Below are 15,182 nucleotides of genomic sequence, written 5' to 3' on the forward strand. Positions count from 1 at the left end.
ATTCTGTTTTTCATACCCAGTAACTCCAGTGTGGTCCAGAAATGCCAATTAGTATGATGACAGTGTTGTCCAGACAGGTACTTAAATGCTATTTTTTTTCTGACTTGAGCTAAATTTAAATCAGCCATTACTTGGAGAAGAGGAAATCATTTATGCTGGTAAAATTGATTTCATTGGTATAGCCTTATGAATGCTTTCTAAGTAAATAAGGTAATATTTAAAGGAAAACTTTTTTTTTTCCCTTTACAGAATGGCATTCACATGTTCATTTTGTAAATTTCGAACATTTGAAGAAAAAGATATTGAACTCCATCTGGAAAGTCCTTCACATCAGGAAACATTAGATCATATTCAAAAACAAACCAAATTTGATAAAGTGGTTATGGAGTTTTTGCATGTAAGTAGTTATTTTTGAAGTGAGAGGCACTTGATCTGACATTTGAATTTCTTAGATTTTCATCGTTACCCATAGTTCCCCTGTTCTATGTTTCTAAGAATTCAATTTACTGTTCACTTAAAAAAAGTTGTGTTAAACTTAGCTTAGAAGTAGATGTGAATTCCTCTTTCATAGATTATAGATTTGTGATTTGAGAGTACATTTCACATTTTTTACAGAAGTTTCTGACATGTGTCAGGAAAATTCCTTTAACAGCTGTTTATTGATACCAAATCAGCTATCGTCTATTAACAGGCTTCTATGTACCTGATGTTGTGCTGGGTATTTTTCTTCATATTTCACTTCAACCTTATACCAATTCGTCTTTATCCTAAAAGATTATGCTCAGAGCAGTTTAGTGACTTTCAATAAATGGAAGTCTGAATTGAATTCAGAGCCAGAGAGCCTGATTGTTTAGCGTCCTTTATCAGGATGTGGTCATCAGTTCAACAGTTTTTCTCTAATACTTAAGAGCAGGTGCTATGCAGGCACAGCACCTGAAGACACTGAAGACACAGACATTGCCTTTAGTGAACTAACAGTGATTGGAAATCAAACACACACACACACACACACACGCACACAGATGACACTATTAAGTAGAAGAGGCCTGAGTGATAGTGTAAGTAGAAGTGACTTGGAGAAGGGTAGGATAGTTTGGGCCAGGGCTGGAGCTGGACTGCTAACTGTACTTGCAATTAATTTGGGCAAAAGAGATGGAATTGTTAGAAGGTTAGAAGTACAGTGATCCTGTATCCTTGGAGAATTGTGTACCTTAATTAAATTTCTTCTGTAATTTTGTTTAACTGGTTCCTGTCATTTAGGACATAAGTATTCACTTGCTCTGAGATTTCTTGTCTATTCCAGCTGTCTTTGATCTCCCTCTATATATATATGCCTAAAATATTAATACATCTTGAAAAGTAAATACTTTTTGTAGTTTCCTGGTACTTCATTATAGTCCTTTCAATTAGATTGTAAGCGCCTTGAAAACATCAGTTTTATATAACAGGTACTATTATTTTTCATAGGCCAAGCATGGTGCTGGGCCTATACTGCGTATTCACTAAAAACTTTTTGGATTCTTTCTATTTTGTTTTCTAGGAATGTATGGTAAATAAATTCAAGAAAACATCTATTCGTAAGCAACAGACAAATAATCAAACAGAGGCAGTCAAAATAATAGAAAAGGATGTTATGGAAGGTAAGTTAACAAATTGATTTAGAAATTTACATATATATTTTATATACCATAACCTATTTCATTGTAAATGATGCCCATTAGAGTGATACAGTACATAGTCATATATGGTAGGTCTGAGTGGGTTATCAGAAATGAACTCCTTTGATTCCTGTTCTCATGCTTACAAGTTTATCAGTACCTTCTCTTACGTCTTTCACTTCATTTCCTTCATAGAGAAAGTATCCGCTTTGCCTCTAATGGAAGATACAGTCATCCCTAGGTGTCTGAGAGAGAGAGGTTTCAGGACCTGCTTGAGGTATCAGAATATGCAGATACTCAAGGCCCAGAGTTGGTTTTCCAGTATTTGTAGATGCAGAAGCCATGGATACAGAGGGCTGCCTGTACTTGTATATGTCATCTCTCTCTCTTATTCCTTCTCATCTCCTTAAAGACTTCTGCTCAAATCGTGAATTCTTCTCTTCTGTTTTTCAGTCTTTCCTTGTCTTTTGATTTTGTCTCTGAAGCCTATACACTTAAACAAATTAAAAAAGACCTAAAGAAAAAGAAAAACATAGACACTAATTCCTCTACAACCTGCCTTTCTCTTTAAACAACCACACTTCTTTAAGCATAGTCCTCACTGTCTCTTTCTTCATTCTCACTGCTTTACCCACAGTGGACAAGTTTCTGCTATCATTAGTGTACTGAAACTGCTATGATGGAGGACACCAACACCAACTTCAGTTTTATTCGGCAGCGTTTTCCACTGATAACTCTATTGTTTATGAATCTATTTCCTCCCTTGGTTTCTGTGGTACTCACTGCCTCTCTTTACTCTGTTGTCATTTTTACTCTTTGTGCTTTTCTTTTTCTACTAAGCTTTTAGAAGTTGATATTTTTCAGTATTCTGTCAGTCCTGTTAACATTTCTCTATATATTTCTTCCTGATGAATTAATTTATATACAGAATTTAAATCAACATCTATATGTTGATTACATATAGATTTATATCTCCAGCACAGATATCTCTTCTGAACTCCAGTCTCCTACATCTAGCTGCCTACTGACATCTCTCTTTAGCAGTCTCACAAATTGAACATACTAAAAAAATGTATCCTTCCCTTGAGTATCCCCCACCCCATGAAGAAAACAAGACAAAATTTAACAGGTATCTCCTTCATTTATCTTGGAAAGTGGCCCCATCAATGCCAGAACTGTGCAGTTAATCTTAGTACTTAGATTTGCTTTACTATGTCTGTAGTATTTTTGTTCAGTCGATTCTCGATTCTATCTTTTGAATACGTACCAAGTCTGTTTTCTTTACGTCTTTTTTAAATACTGAATTTGTTTAAATCTTATGTGTTCTATTTTTCTAATTAGTTTCCTTCCTTTCAGTCTTATCTCTTATTCTACTACATGATTTTATTACTTGAAGAATTTAAGTAATAAAGTGGCTTCCGTATCCTCCACAGAATGAAGTTCAAATTCCTAGGCATGGCATACAAAGCTCTTCATGATCTTGGCCCTGCTCTTTTTCCCTTTTGTTCCTTCTTTAGTCTGTGCCCCAGCAATACTGAATTACTTGCAGTTCCCAGAAAGTGCCATTTTCTCTTAGATCTTTCTTTTGCATAGACAGCTGTTTCTCTGGGTCTGACGGAGGTTGGTTCTAGGACCTTCCTGCAGATACCAAAATCTGTCATGCTCAAATCCCTTATGTAAATTGGGTGTAGTATTTGCATATAAACCATGCATGTCTTCTTATGTACTTTATTTTTTAGACATTTTCTTCAATCTTATTTTAAATTTATTTATTTTTGATTGGAGAATAATTACAATATTGTATTGTTTCTGCCATATTTCTTATATCATCTCTAGATTACTTATGATACTTAATATAAATAATTATCAGTGTGGAGTTTTGATTTTTTGGAACTTTTTAGAAGGTTTTTTTTTTTTTTTTTTTTTTTTAATATTTTCTGTCCATGGTTGGTTGAATCTGCAGAGCTGGAACCAGCAGATATAGATGGTCACCGTATAGTACCTTACAGTATTACTTCAAGAATGACATGTGAAAGATCATGAAGATCTTTTTATTTAGTTGAAGCTGCATGTTATCTGTTGTTTTCTTAATCAAATGTCATGATAAATTCAGTTGCCCAAGAAAGAGCCAAATCAGTTTTTCTCAACATAAAAAAATACATGATTCTTTAAAAATGATATAATTCTAAGGAAACTGGTATGTTCCTAACAGTTTTTCATATGCAGCATTTAAAGAAAATTCCTACGAATGTACATATAACTTACTGCTGCTGCTGCTAAGTTGCTTCAGTCGTATCCAACTCTGTGTGACCCCACAGACAGCAGCCTACCAGGCTCCTCCATCCCTGGAATTCTCCAGGCAAGAACACTGGAGTGGGTTGCCATTTCCTTCTCCAATGCAGAAAAGTGAAAAGTGAAAGTGAAGTCGCTCAGTCATATCTGACTCTTCGCGACTCCATGGACTGCAGCCTACGAGGCTCCTCCGTCAATGGGATTTTCCAGACAAGGGTACTGGAGTGGGTTGCCATTGCCTTCGCCATATAACTTACTAATTTAACATATTTACTAAAGTCCTATTATGTGGCTGGCACTGTTCCAAGGAACCAGAGATACAGTGATAAGCCTGGGAGCCAAAGCTGTTATTTTCTTTCTGTTGAGATGTGTAGAAATCAACAAATAAAATAGGTTTTAAAAACATATAAAGTAGCCTTCACTTGTAATAACCCTCAATCACTGTTTTTAAGATCTAACATATATTTTTGTCTTTTATGAATCCAAGTTTGACTTCTTTTTTCCGTCTCTACTCACCCACATTCATAAGCATGAAAATTCTTATTTTACTACAGAGTCAACATTTTTATATTATATTTTTTGGGGTTGAACTTACAGGCCTCAGAAAATCATTGTATAAGATGAGTAGGAAATATAATGTAATTATACTTTATAATTTTAATCTTTTATCCATATAGTTTTTTAACGTCCCGTAGACTGTAAACCAGGAGACACTGAAACAAAGCCAAGGACATAAAACAAGGTGTAAAAATGTCATGTATTGAAATCCTAGTCTGTTCTCCTGTCACTGTGTAGTTATGTTAGAAATCAATATCAAAAGATACTTGAAAATAACCCACATATTTTAAAGTGCAATGTGACATTTACCAAGAGAGATCTTTGACTTAGCTATTGAAAGCCTCCATAAAGTTCACAAGCTGAAAAAACACAGGTGATGATTGTAGAGAAGAAAACATTTAAATGAGAAATTAATATCAAAATGAGAGATGAATATCAAAGATACTTTAAAAACCTCATGTATTTAGAAATTAAATGTCCACTTTTAATTGATGTGTGTATCTAAGCAGCCATAACAAGGAAACTATAACAAAAATGAAGAGAGAATTTATCAGGTTTTGTTACATGCATTCTGAAGCTGCTCAGTGCAACTAAATACCATGTGGAATCTTGAATAAAGTATGAAAGCAAATAATTATCCTTTCATTTTTAATCTATGCAGATTTATGAGATACGGTAGAAAAACTCTATACTCTGGTCCTTTTTTTTGGAAGAAGGAGTATAAATCATAATGGAAATGAAATAGTGAAAACTTGATTTGTCAGAAGTATATGAATCATTGCTTTTCTTATTAATAGTTGCATTTCTTTTGTAGGTGTTACTGCAGACGATCACATGATGAAAGTAGAGACTGTTCACTGCAGTGCTTGCAGTGTGTATATCCCTGCTTTACATAGCTCAGTTCAGCAGCACTTAAAATCTCCTGATCATATCAAAGGAAAGCAGGTCAGTTTTAATCTACCTTAATGAAGTCAATGAATTATTTATTTAATCCCTTATTGCCCTTTAAAGGCTATTGTTTCACACCTGCCTACTTGTGTACAATCCAATTAATCTCATGAGTGACTTAGTGTAAAGATACTTAGAGAGGCAGTGTAGTATAGTGGTTAAGTGTAGTATTGTGGGCTCCAGAGCAAGACTTCTGTGAATCCTGGTTCAGTACATACATACGTTAAGCAAGTAATAAACTTTTCTTTGTCTAAGTTTCCTTATCTATAAAATGAGGATGGATAAATCTTATGTGATTAAGGATTAGTTTAATTAAAATGTAAAAGGCATCTAAAGTAGTACCTGGCACATAGTATGTATTCACGAAATCATAGCTGTTATTGAACTGCTTTTTTTATTGTTAACATTTTTTTAAGGTAGTGCAAAATTGTTTTATGAGTGTGTGTTTGTGTATTTAGAACAAAAAAGAAAGACTTGTTTTTTGATGATTGGGAAAAATAAAAAGCCAGTTACTTTCTATTGTTACATTTTTAGTAGAATTTACTCAGAAATTCTAGGAAAGTTTTACTATTTTCTTCTTGATTAGTATTATTTTGCTCCTATGTTGGTTAGTTTTATTTAGTCAAATTTATTTCAAATAAAAATATTTATTTTGTGAGAAATTTGTTTGAAAAGCAAATTAAAAATTCAAGTATTAAAGGCTTTAGTTTGATAGCATGAAAATTAATAGTTGGAGTAGCTGGGGCTGGGAAAGGTAGCTCCAGAATAGATAGGAGAGAAAGCAAGTGTTTAGTAGACCTGGACTTAAAGAGCATTTAGTGACTAGGTGTTTTTTGTTGAAGTTCACTGGCTTTTTGAATCTTCATTGTTTTAATTCATAGATCATTTGGATTGTAGTCACAATAGCTTTTGTTGTTCTATCGCTTTATTTGCCAGAAATTAAGTCATTTAATTCTAAGAATTTGAGCATGCAGTCATTTTAATTAAGGAAATATTTTTCATGGCATCGTTTTCAAGTGTCTCAGTGTGTTCTGTTTTTCATAGGCTTATAAGGAACAAATAAAAAGAGAGAGTGTCTTGACTGCTACAAGCATTTTAAATAATCCAATAGTGAAGGCACGATACGAACGTTTTATTAAGGTAAGACTTGAGAGCAAAAACTGGGTTATATTGTAATGTTGTAACAGTTAAATATAGCATGGTAACTCTTTGTGATATTTAATATAGCACAAAACTAGGAGAATTTTACTTGATATCATACATACAGGTAAAATGTCTTTTTTTGTAATTGTTGGGATTTGTTGGGGGCAGGAGCAAGACGCCATTCCTTTCTCATTCCCTTTCTAGCTCTGGGTCATTTGAGAGATACACAAGAATCTTGATAGAAGACCCAAATGTCAGCTTTATCCTTGATTTTTTTTTTTTTTAAAGGTGACTTGGATGATATGTCTTAGATAGTTATTGTGGACTTTCTAATATTTCACTCCTAGATAGACTTACCTCCCCCCAACTTCTGTGACTGCTTCAGCTGGACAGCAGTAGGGTTCGCTTAGTCGACCACATGACAGAGCAGACTAGAATGCACCCTTTCCGTTGCTTAGAAGACATGAAAGAGGGTCTTGATGCCCAAGTGAATCCCTTCTGTCCCCTCTTTTGGTGTTCCTAGTGAAGGGAAATTCCTAAGAGGAATGACCTATCCAACTGGAATTTCTTCTTCTAAGCATACCAGTTAGATAAGTCATTCCTGGGTAACACTTGGATGGGAAGCAGGAAGTTCAGAAACTTTGCTTCAGAAACAAAGCTCCTGCTCATAGCATCACAAGACCAGAAGGAAGGAGGTTTGCTTCAGTTAGGAAACTCAGAGGTGAACAATTAGGTAGGTATACTTGGCCTACTGCTTCTCAGGATTTTTGCCATATATTATTCCAGTGATCCTTCTTTACATATTATTCCTCAACCAGATGACTTCCAAGCTGAATATATTTCAGTTCTTTCTGCTTGTTCCAGAAGGCCCTATTTTCTGATTATTTTATTTGGCACTGTTTACTGCACACTGTTTTTAAAAGGTGAATACAGCCCTAATTTGAAATCATATTTTGTTGGAGATATGGTGTCAAAAAGATTAAAGCATCATAGCTAAATTAGGAAAGATTAGATTTTTATTATTCTTGCTATATCACAAACTTGAGAGGTTAATTGTTTCCAATGATGTATGAAGGTAATTTGTAATGAGAAAAGAATACAAAGTAGAATTTCTGTGTAAGGTGTTCAAGCTACACTTTAGAGTGTAGCTTCATGGAATGGGAGATGTTGGGATATCTTGCCTCAAGTACATACTGTGGAGAAAGTAACTTAACTGAGAATCTTCTAGAACCTTGTTACTCCACGCAATCCAAGGATCAGCAGCATTGACATCACCCTGGAGGCTCTTTAGACATGCAGAGTATCAATTCATATCCAGGCCTATTGAATAAGAATCTTCATTTTAAAAAAAGATCATAGTTGATTTATACGCATGTTAAAATTCAAGAAGCACTGGTGTCTCATTACTCGGAGATGCTCTTTGTCTGGCATTTTTTGTCCAGCTCCATTTCTTGCTGTTGTAGAGTCCACAGAAAACTTCAGCTCATAATCAGCTCTGGTCATGGCTTTAAAACACTTCGATCTTTAAGTGCTTAGAATGACAAAATACCGTTTTAAATCTTTGTCCTGTGAAATAATCAGTTCATCAATTTCTCCCAGTACTCCACTTATATATGTTCTGCCTTCACTCTGGCCTGGACATTCATGGTCAGCCCTTATAACAGTGCAGTGCTGCCATTCTGAAACTCTTTTCTTAATTTTTCTACTGCTTACTAGTTCTCAGCTCTGCCATTTATGGTTAGCTTTACTAACTGTCTTTCCTGCTAAAAATATCATGGAATTGTGCCAGTATTATGTTTGCCAGATTTCACTGCAGTTCACAATAATTTTACCTGCTATCAATCAATGTAATGCGCTTCCTGTAGTGACTGTTTCAAACTTTTCACTCTTCACATATCCAGATTTTATTCTTACTCCTTTCACTTACCATATTCTTATCTCTTCTCTAGCTCTAGGGAGATTGAAGACCACTGGATGTGAACTCTAACTTTTCTCCTTTCTCCTTTAGAATTATGTATTTTTTTTCTCATTGTTATATGCGAAGGAAAATATTCTTCTTTGTGCTTTATCTGTGTTCTTGTTTCATCAGTTATTGCCTTATTTTTATCGGATTTTTTTCCTCCATTTATTATCTTACTACTTTTTCCCAAAGAGACATGTTTATGAGTTTCTTAAACTAAAGATGACTGAACTTTTCCTAGACTTTAGCCCTTCTTATCTCTTCTCTTACCATCATACTTGAAAAGGTGGTTTACCCTGCATTGTGCTCTTTACTTCCTATATATTATTCACTCTTTAATCTAGTATTTCCCAATAGGAGGTGTATGATTAGAATCCCCTGTGAAGTTAAAATCAATTAAAAGCTACCCAGGCCCCTTATAAGACCTTTTGAATTAGGGCTTCTCAAACTTTTCTGATAAAGATATCTCTAAATGCGTCTTAAATATGCAGATTACCAAACTTCTTTCCTGGACACTTGATTCAAGAGGTTTAGGTCTGAAATTATTTCATTTTGTGCTTTTAGCAAGAGCTTCAGGACTTGATTAAATTAATACAGAGTTATGGACTCTGGGCCAGTGCTTTGAGAGCTTAAGAGGGAATTGTGAAGTTCATTCATGGGTAATCATTGCTATCCAACTTCCATTTACATTATACTTTAGAAACTGTTCTAAGATTACCAGTGACTTAATTTAATTTTCAAATAAAAATTTGTAACATTTTATTGTTTGTTATTTTAAACATACAGAAGTTAAGGGGATAGTACAATAAATCCCTCAGGTACCTTTCCTCAGCTCTAATTATTACCAGCTTTGGTGAACTTTTTCGGTTGTTTTCTACTGTTACCTATTTGCGTCATATAACAGTGTTGATCTATTAATTCATTCTTGAAACTTTGTTTTGCTAGATGATATTTTATAATCCTAAGTTTCTGCATTAAGTATTCACTTTCTAACTTCTGTCCCTGTGTACAAGCTTTTTCAGTAGGCTTTATTCTCAGCCATTTTTTTTTTTTTCTCATTTCCTCAGCTCTGCCCTGGGCTATCCTTTTTAAGACCTGGCTTCACTATTCACTGTGCAAGCAATTCACAAATCTAAATATCTGACTTTGAAGTCTTTCCTCTTCTGAGTTGCAAATTTATAGTTGCCCTTTAAACATTTAGACCTCTTAAATTCAAATTATATATAGTACATACCTGCTGCTTTTCCCCATCTTAGTTTACCCATTCTGTCAATGGTGTCACTTTTACCCTTTCGTTTCCTGGGCTATTAGAGTAGCCCAGTGCTAATATTTTTTCTCTTGCTACAGCCACTCAACCTGCATCTTCCTACCTAGTGTGTCTTAAAGTGTAGCACCAGTCTTATACTTCCCTGTTTTAATAACCTTCATTGTCTCTTCATTTCTTATATTATTAATATAGCCTTCTGATATGCTCTAATTTATGAGACATAATCCAGATACATAATTATTTAAGTAAATTAAAATACTAAAGTTGTGAATGTTTAGTGAATTACCAATTTATCTTTTTTAAAGTAAAAGTAAAGTATGATACTTAGTTTGTTTCTGATTTTCATTTGAATTTTCAAACGTACTGATTTTCATTTGAATTTTTTAAAGAGAACTTGTAACAGTAGTGCATTGAATACTGATACAATTAATTAGAACATGAATCTTCATCTTCTTTGTTTTATGGAGTATAAAGTACTGACTTCAGGAATATATATACCCACATTGGTATGAAATAGGTACTCAAAAAATATTAAGTAGATTTAATATAAGTTGAAATTAAGTTTCAGATAGTATTTATTTTTAATGATATAGCAAATAAAAATTTCACTGATTAAAAAATAAATGCGCTCTTTTAAAAGCTTTTTTTTTTCATGTTTTTAGGGTGAGAATCCCTTTGAAATTCAAGATCATTCTCAAGATCAACAAATAGAAGGAGATGAGGAGGAAGAGGAAAAGATTGACGAACCTGTGGAAGAAGAGGAGGAAGAGGAGGAAGAAGAGGAGGAAGTGGGGGAAGTAGAGGAAGCAGAGGAAGTAGGGGAAGGTGGAGGAGTGGAAGGAGTGGGGGATACAGAGGAAGGAGGGGATGTAGAAGGAGAGGGGGAAGTGGGGGCAGTGGGGGAAGGGGAGGGAGAAGGGGATGGGGTAGGGGAAGTAGAGGAAGAAGAAGCAAAGGAAGAGCCTGTCGGCTTTTCTGTTGACCAAGCAGAAGAAAATTAAATATAAGGTATTAGTCAGTTTTAAAAGAAGCTTTAAATTTTGTCCCAATGTGGAAAAGGGTAAGAATTTCAGTAGTTTAAAATATGAGAGTTAACACCCATGTTGCATGCATTCCACACATTACAATTTGTTTTATATAATTTCTAAATGTTTGGCATTTGTTTAATAAAATGAAGGTAAGACTATTTTAGTTTAGTTTTTATAGCTACCTAACTTAGTTTCAAGAAATTGTTTGTATAATTTTTAAGCTTAATTTTTATTACTTTATTGGTGTTGAGGATAACAGATGTGTATTGTTAATATGTCTGTTCTAATCATTTGAACTTAAATGCTGCTCTTGGGAGTATATATTCAAGTGTGCATTAATGTTTTGAATACTTACCCTAGAAGAGATAAGTTGGGCAAGTATTTTGTGCTCTGTGTATTTTTTTACTGCATTGGACATTGAATATAGTAATTTGCGTTAAGATACGCTTAAAGGCTTTTTGTGACCATGTTTCCCTTTGTAGCAATAAAATGTTTTTTACAAAATTTCTCTCCCTGGACTAGCAATTTAAAATGAAACACAATTAATCAAATGACTATATAAAATTGGAATTTGCCTTAATATATGAGTTCATCTTGGTATATGAGTGTTTTAAAATAATTAAATTGACTTGAATTAAAAAAATTTATTTCACTTTTTTTAAAGTATGATTAAAATATTTTTAAACATAATTTAACTAGAGATCAGCCTGTAACTGACCTGTTTATACTTGTTTTAATTCACTCATTTTCTCTGTGCCTGTGTCAGATCTTGAAATCTTCTTGGAAATACATTTGAATACAAATAATTTTCATAGTGATGTTAATTCTTTTGTCATGCCTGCTTTTGGCTGAAGAACCAAGAAGCAAACGATCACTTTTTAAAAAAAGAATTATTTCTCTTGACTATTTCTCTCCTTTTTATAGCTCATATGCTTCATACTCAGAAGATGAGATTGATAGATTGTGTACTCAGTCACTTCAGTCATGTCTGACTTTTTGTGACCCCATGGACTGTAGCCCACCAAGCTCCTTAGTCCATGGGATTCTCCAGGCAATACTACTGGAGTGTTTGCCATGCCCTCCTCCAGGGAATCTTCCAGACCCGGGGATCAAACCCAGGTCTGCTGCATTGCAGGCGTATTCTTTACCACTGAGCCATTGGGGAAGATAGATTGATAGATTGTCTGTCTTCAAATGACTGACTGTGTCACTGAAACAACTATTGCTCTTATTTGAATCTTAACTCTGGTAAGGAATCTTTTGAGAGGGGGATTCTTCCAGTGAAATTAGCTTCTGAAAAATTTGAGGCATTGGATAGATGAACATATGGGTATGTAATTTTAAGGCATTAAGTGGGTGAATGTATGGGCATTTGTAGAATTTCACAGATAATCTCTCTTTTTGTGTACAACAGACTTCTAAAAATAGATTTTTTTTAGGTCAATTTGGGTTTATTGTAGTGGACTAGATTCAGTACAGTTCAGTCGCTCGGTCATGTCCAACTCTTTGCGACCCCGTGCATCGCAGCATGCCAGGCCTCCCTGTCCATCACCAACTCCCGGAGTTCACCAAAACTCATGTCCATCGAGTCGGTGATGCCATCCAGCCATCTCATCCTCTGTCGTCCCCTTCTCCTCCTGCCCCCAATCCCTCCCAGCATCAGGGTCTTTTCCAATGAGTCAGCTCTTTGCATGAGGTGGCCAAAGTATTGGAGTTTCAGCTTCAGCATCAGTCCTTCCAATGAACACCCAGGACTGATCTCCTTTAAGCTGGGATTGGGTGTCAAATAAGAGAAGGTTAGTTGAAGATTAGAGAAGTTTAGATCCTATCTAGGAGTCTGTATTTACTTAAAGAGACACCAGAGAGCCTTTGTGCTCTGAAGTTATAGGATTTGATAGATCTTCCTATTTCTCATTTATTTTAAAATTTTGGGGAAGGATTAACATAAAAGGAGACTAGATCTCTTTAGATTAGAATTGCAGCCAGTCCTCTGTATCCACAGGTTCTGTATCTCCAGATTCAACCCACTACAGATCAAAAATATTCGGGAAAAAGAAATTCAGAAACTTCCAAAAAGCAAAACTTGAATTTGCCAAGCACTGGCAACAATTATGTGGCATTTACATTTTACATAACACATTGTATTAGGTATTATAGGTAACCTAAAGATGATTTAGTTAAAGTACAGGAAAAAATGTACATAAGTTATATGCAAATACAGTGTCCACCTGCCAATGCAGGAGATGTGGGTTCCATCCTTGGGTCAGGAAGATCCCCTGGAGAAGGAAATGGCCACCCACTGTAATATTCTTGCCTGGATAATCCCATAGACAAATGAACCTGATGGGCTGCAGTCCATGGGGTCTCAAAAGAGTAGGACTTGACTTAGCAACTAAACAACAACAAAATTGAGCATCTGGATTTTGGTATCTCTGAGGGTTCTAGAACCAACCACTGCAGACACTGAGGGATGACTGTATTGCATTCTTTTGGCACACTAGTAGAGTACTTTTTTAAAAAAAGGGGTCCCAGGTAGTTTGATATGAGAAACTTTTGGAAAGATTTCTTTTTAACAAGAGTTTTGTAACAACTTCTAAACATTTTAGAATGAGAGATAAAGAACATCTAAGTAGTAATTTTTGTCAGAAACATGTAAAAACATTTATTCAGATTATTTGCAAAGTATTAATAAAATATATTGTGTTGTGCTTAATTCAGAGGTTTAAATTTTGTTTATCTTTTCAGATAATTTGTATATAGGCAGTTTAGTTTGCAGGCAAATTTTTGTGATCCTTAGTGTTTATATTTTCAATATTTTTGTGATATTACATAAATGTAACACTTTAATACACTTTTAACTTCTGTTATCCAAGTATTATTTGTTTTCTTTATCAAAAAGCTAAACATGTAGTTCTGTAACCAAAGAAATTTATATACAACATGCGCAGTTGTTTAAACGAGATGCCTAGGGACTAACCTATAGTATTCTCTTTTTATCACTATCTACTTCCAGTGTCCTTCCAATGAATATTCAGTGTTGTTTTCCTTTAGGACTGATGGTTTGAATCCTTGCAGTCCAAGGGACTCTCAAGTGTCTTCTCCAGCACCGCAATTTGAAAGCATCAATTCTTCATCTCCTAGCATTCTTCATGGTCCAACTCTCGCATCAGTACGTGACTACTGGAAAAACCATAGCTTCACTATATGGACCTTTGCTGGCAAAGTGCTATCTCTGTTTTTTAATATGCTGTCTAGGTTTGTCATAGCTTTCCTTCCAAGGAGCATCTTTTAACTTCATGGCTGCAGTCACCATCTGCAGTGATTTTGGAGCCCAAGAAAATAAAGTCTGTTACTACTTCCAGTTTTCCCTCTTCTATTTGCCATGAAGTGATGGGACTGGATGCCATGATCTTAGTTTTTTGAATGCTGAGTTTCAAACCAGCTTTTTCACTTTCCTCTTTCACCCTCATTAAGAGGCTCTTTAGTTCCTCTTCACTTTCTGCCATTAGAGTGGTATCATATGCATATCTGAAGTTGATACTTTTCCTGGCAATCTTGATTTCAACTTGTGAGTGACTTAGCCCAGCATTTTGTGTGATGCACTCTGCATTTGGGCTTCCCTGGTGGCTCAGTGGTAAAGAATCTGCCTGCCAAAGCAGGAGATGCAGGTTTGGTCCCTGGATCAGGAAGATCCCCTGTTGAAGGAAAGGACAACCCAGTCCAGTATCCTTGCCTGGGAAATCCTATGGACAGAGGTCCACGGGGTTGCAAAAGAGTCAAGCATGACTTAGTGACTAAACAATAACCACCGCCTCCAGTCTATCAGGAGGTCTGCGTTTTCTACTTCCTGAATTTATCTGCTCACTCTTCACCTCAGCTGCTACCAACTCCAGTTCAAGTCACCATCATCTCCTTCCTGAACTATTGAAATAGCTTACTAACTAATCTTGCTTCCACTCTTACCTTGTTAGGATTCAGTTTTCCACACAAAAGTATAATCTTTTAAAAATGTAATTCGGATAATGTTAGTTTTCTGGGGGCTTTTTTGGTACCTGTACAATCCAAACTCCTTATCATGGCAGTCAGGCCTTGTTTAGATCTCTGACTTTATATCATTCTTGCCGCCAGCTCTGATGGCCTTTTTTAGTTTTTTAATGAAACTTGCCTGTCTTCAGAACTTTGCATTTTCTGGAACCTGTACCTGTCAGCTTTCATTAGTAGACACTTCATCCTTAGGGTACCTTAAATGTTAGAAGAGGCTGCTCTGAGGAAAGATAAGGATAGTAGTTCTTAATTTTTGTTAAAGTGCGAATTTAGGGGCACCTGTG

The 15,182-nt window shown here is 35.2% G+C and overlaps 1 protein-coding gene across 1 annotated transcript in view; it reads left to right on the forward strand.

Annotated features, from left to right (window-relative positions):
• ZNF326 (zinc finger protein 326) overlaps positions 1-11,660 on the forward strand; it is a 39,397-nt gene extending 27,737 nt beyond the window's left edge. Inside the window, 5 exon segments of the mRNA XM_010860504.1 lie at positions 250-397; positions 1,541-1,640; positions 5,323-5,453; positions 6,501-6,596; positions 10,489-11,660. Of these exon segments, the coding sequence (XP_010858806.1) occupies positions 250-397; positions 1,541-1,640; positions 5,323-5,453; positions 6,501-6,596; positions 10,489-10,827 (814 nt within the window). The 3' untranslated portion in view covers positions 10,828-11,660.
• Positions 11,661-15,182: the final 3,522 nt, after the last annotated feature.

The sequence above is a fragment of the Bison bison genome, unplaced genomic scaffold, assembly GCF_000754665.1.
Source record: "Bison bison bison isolate TAMUID 2011002044 unplaced genomic scaffold, Bison_UMD1.0 scf7180017864466, whole genome shotgun sequence".
Classification (NCBI taxonomy): Eukaryota; Metazoa; Chordata; class Mammalia; order Artiodactyla; family Bovidae; genus Bison; species Bison bison.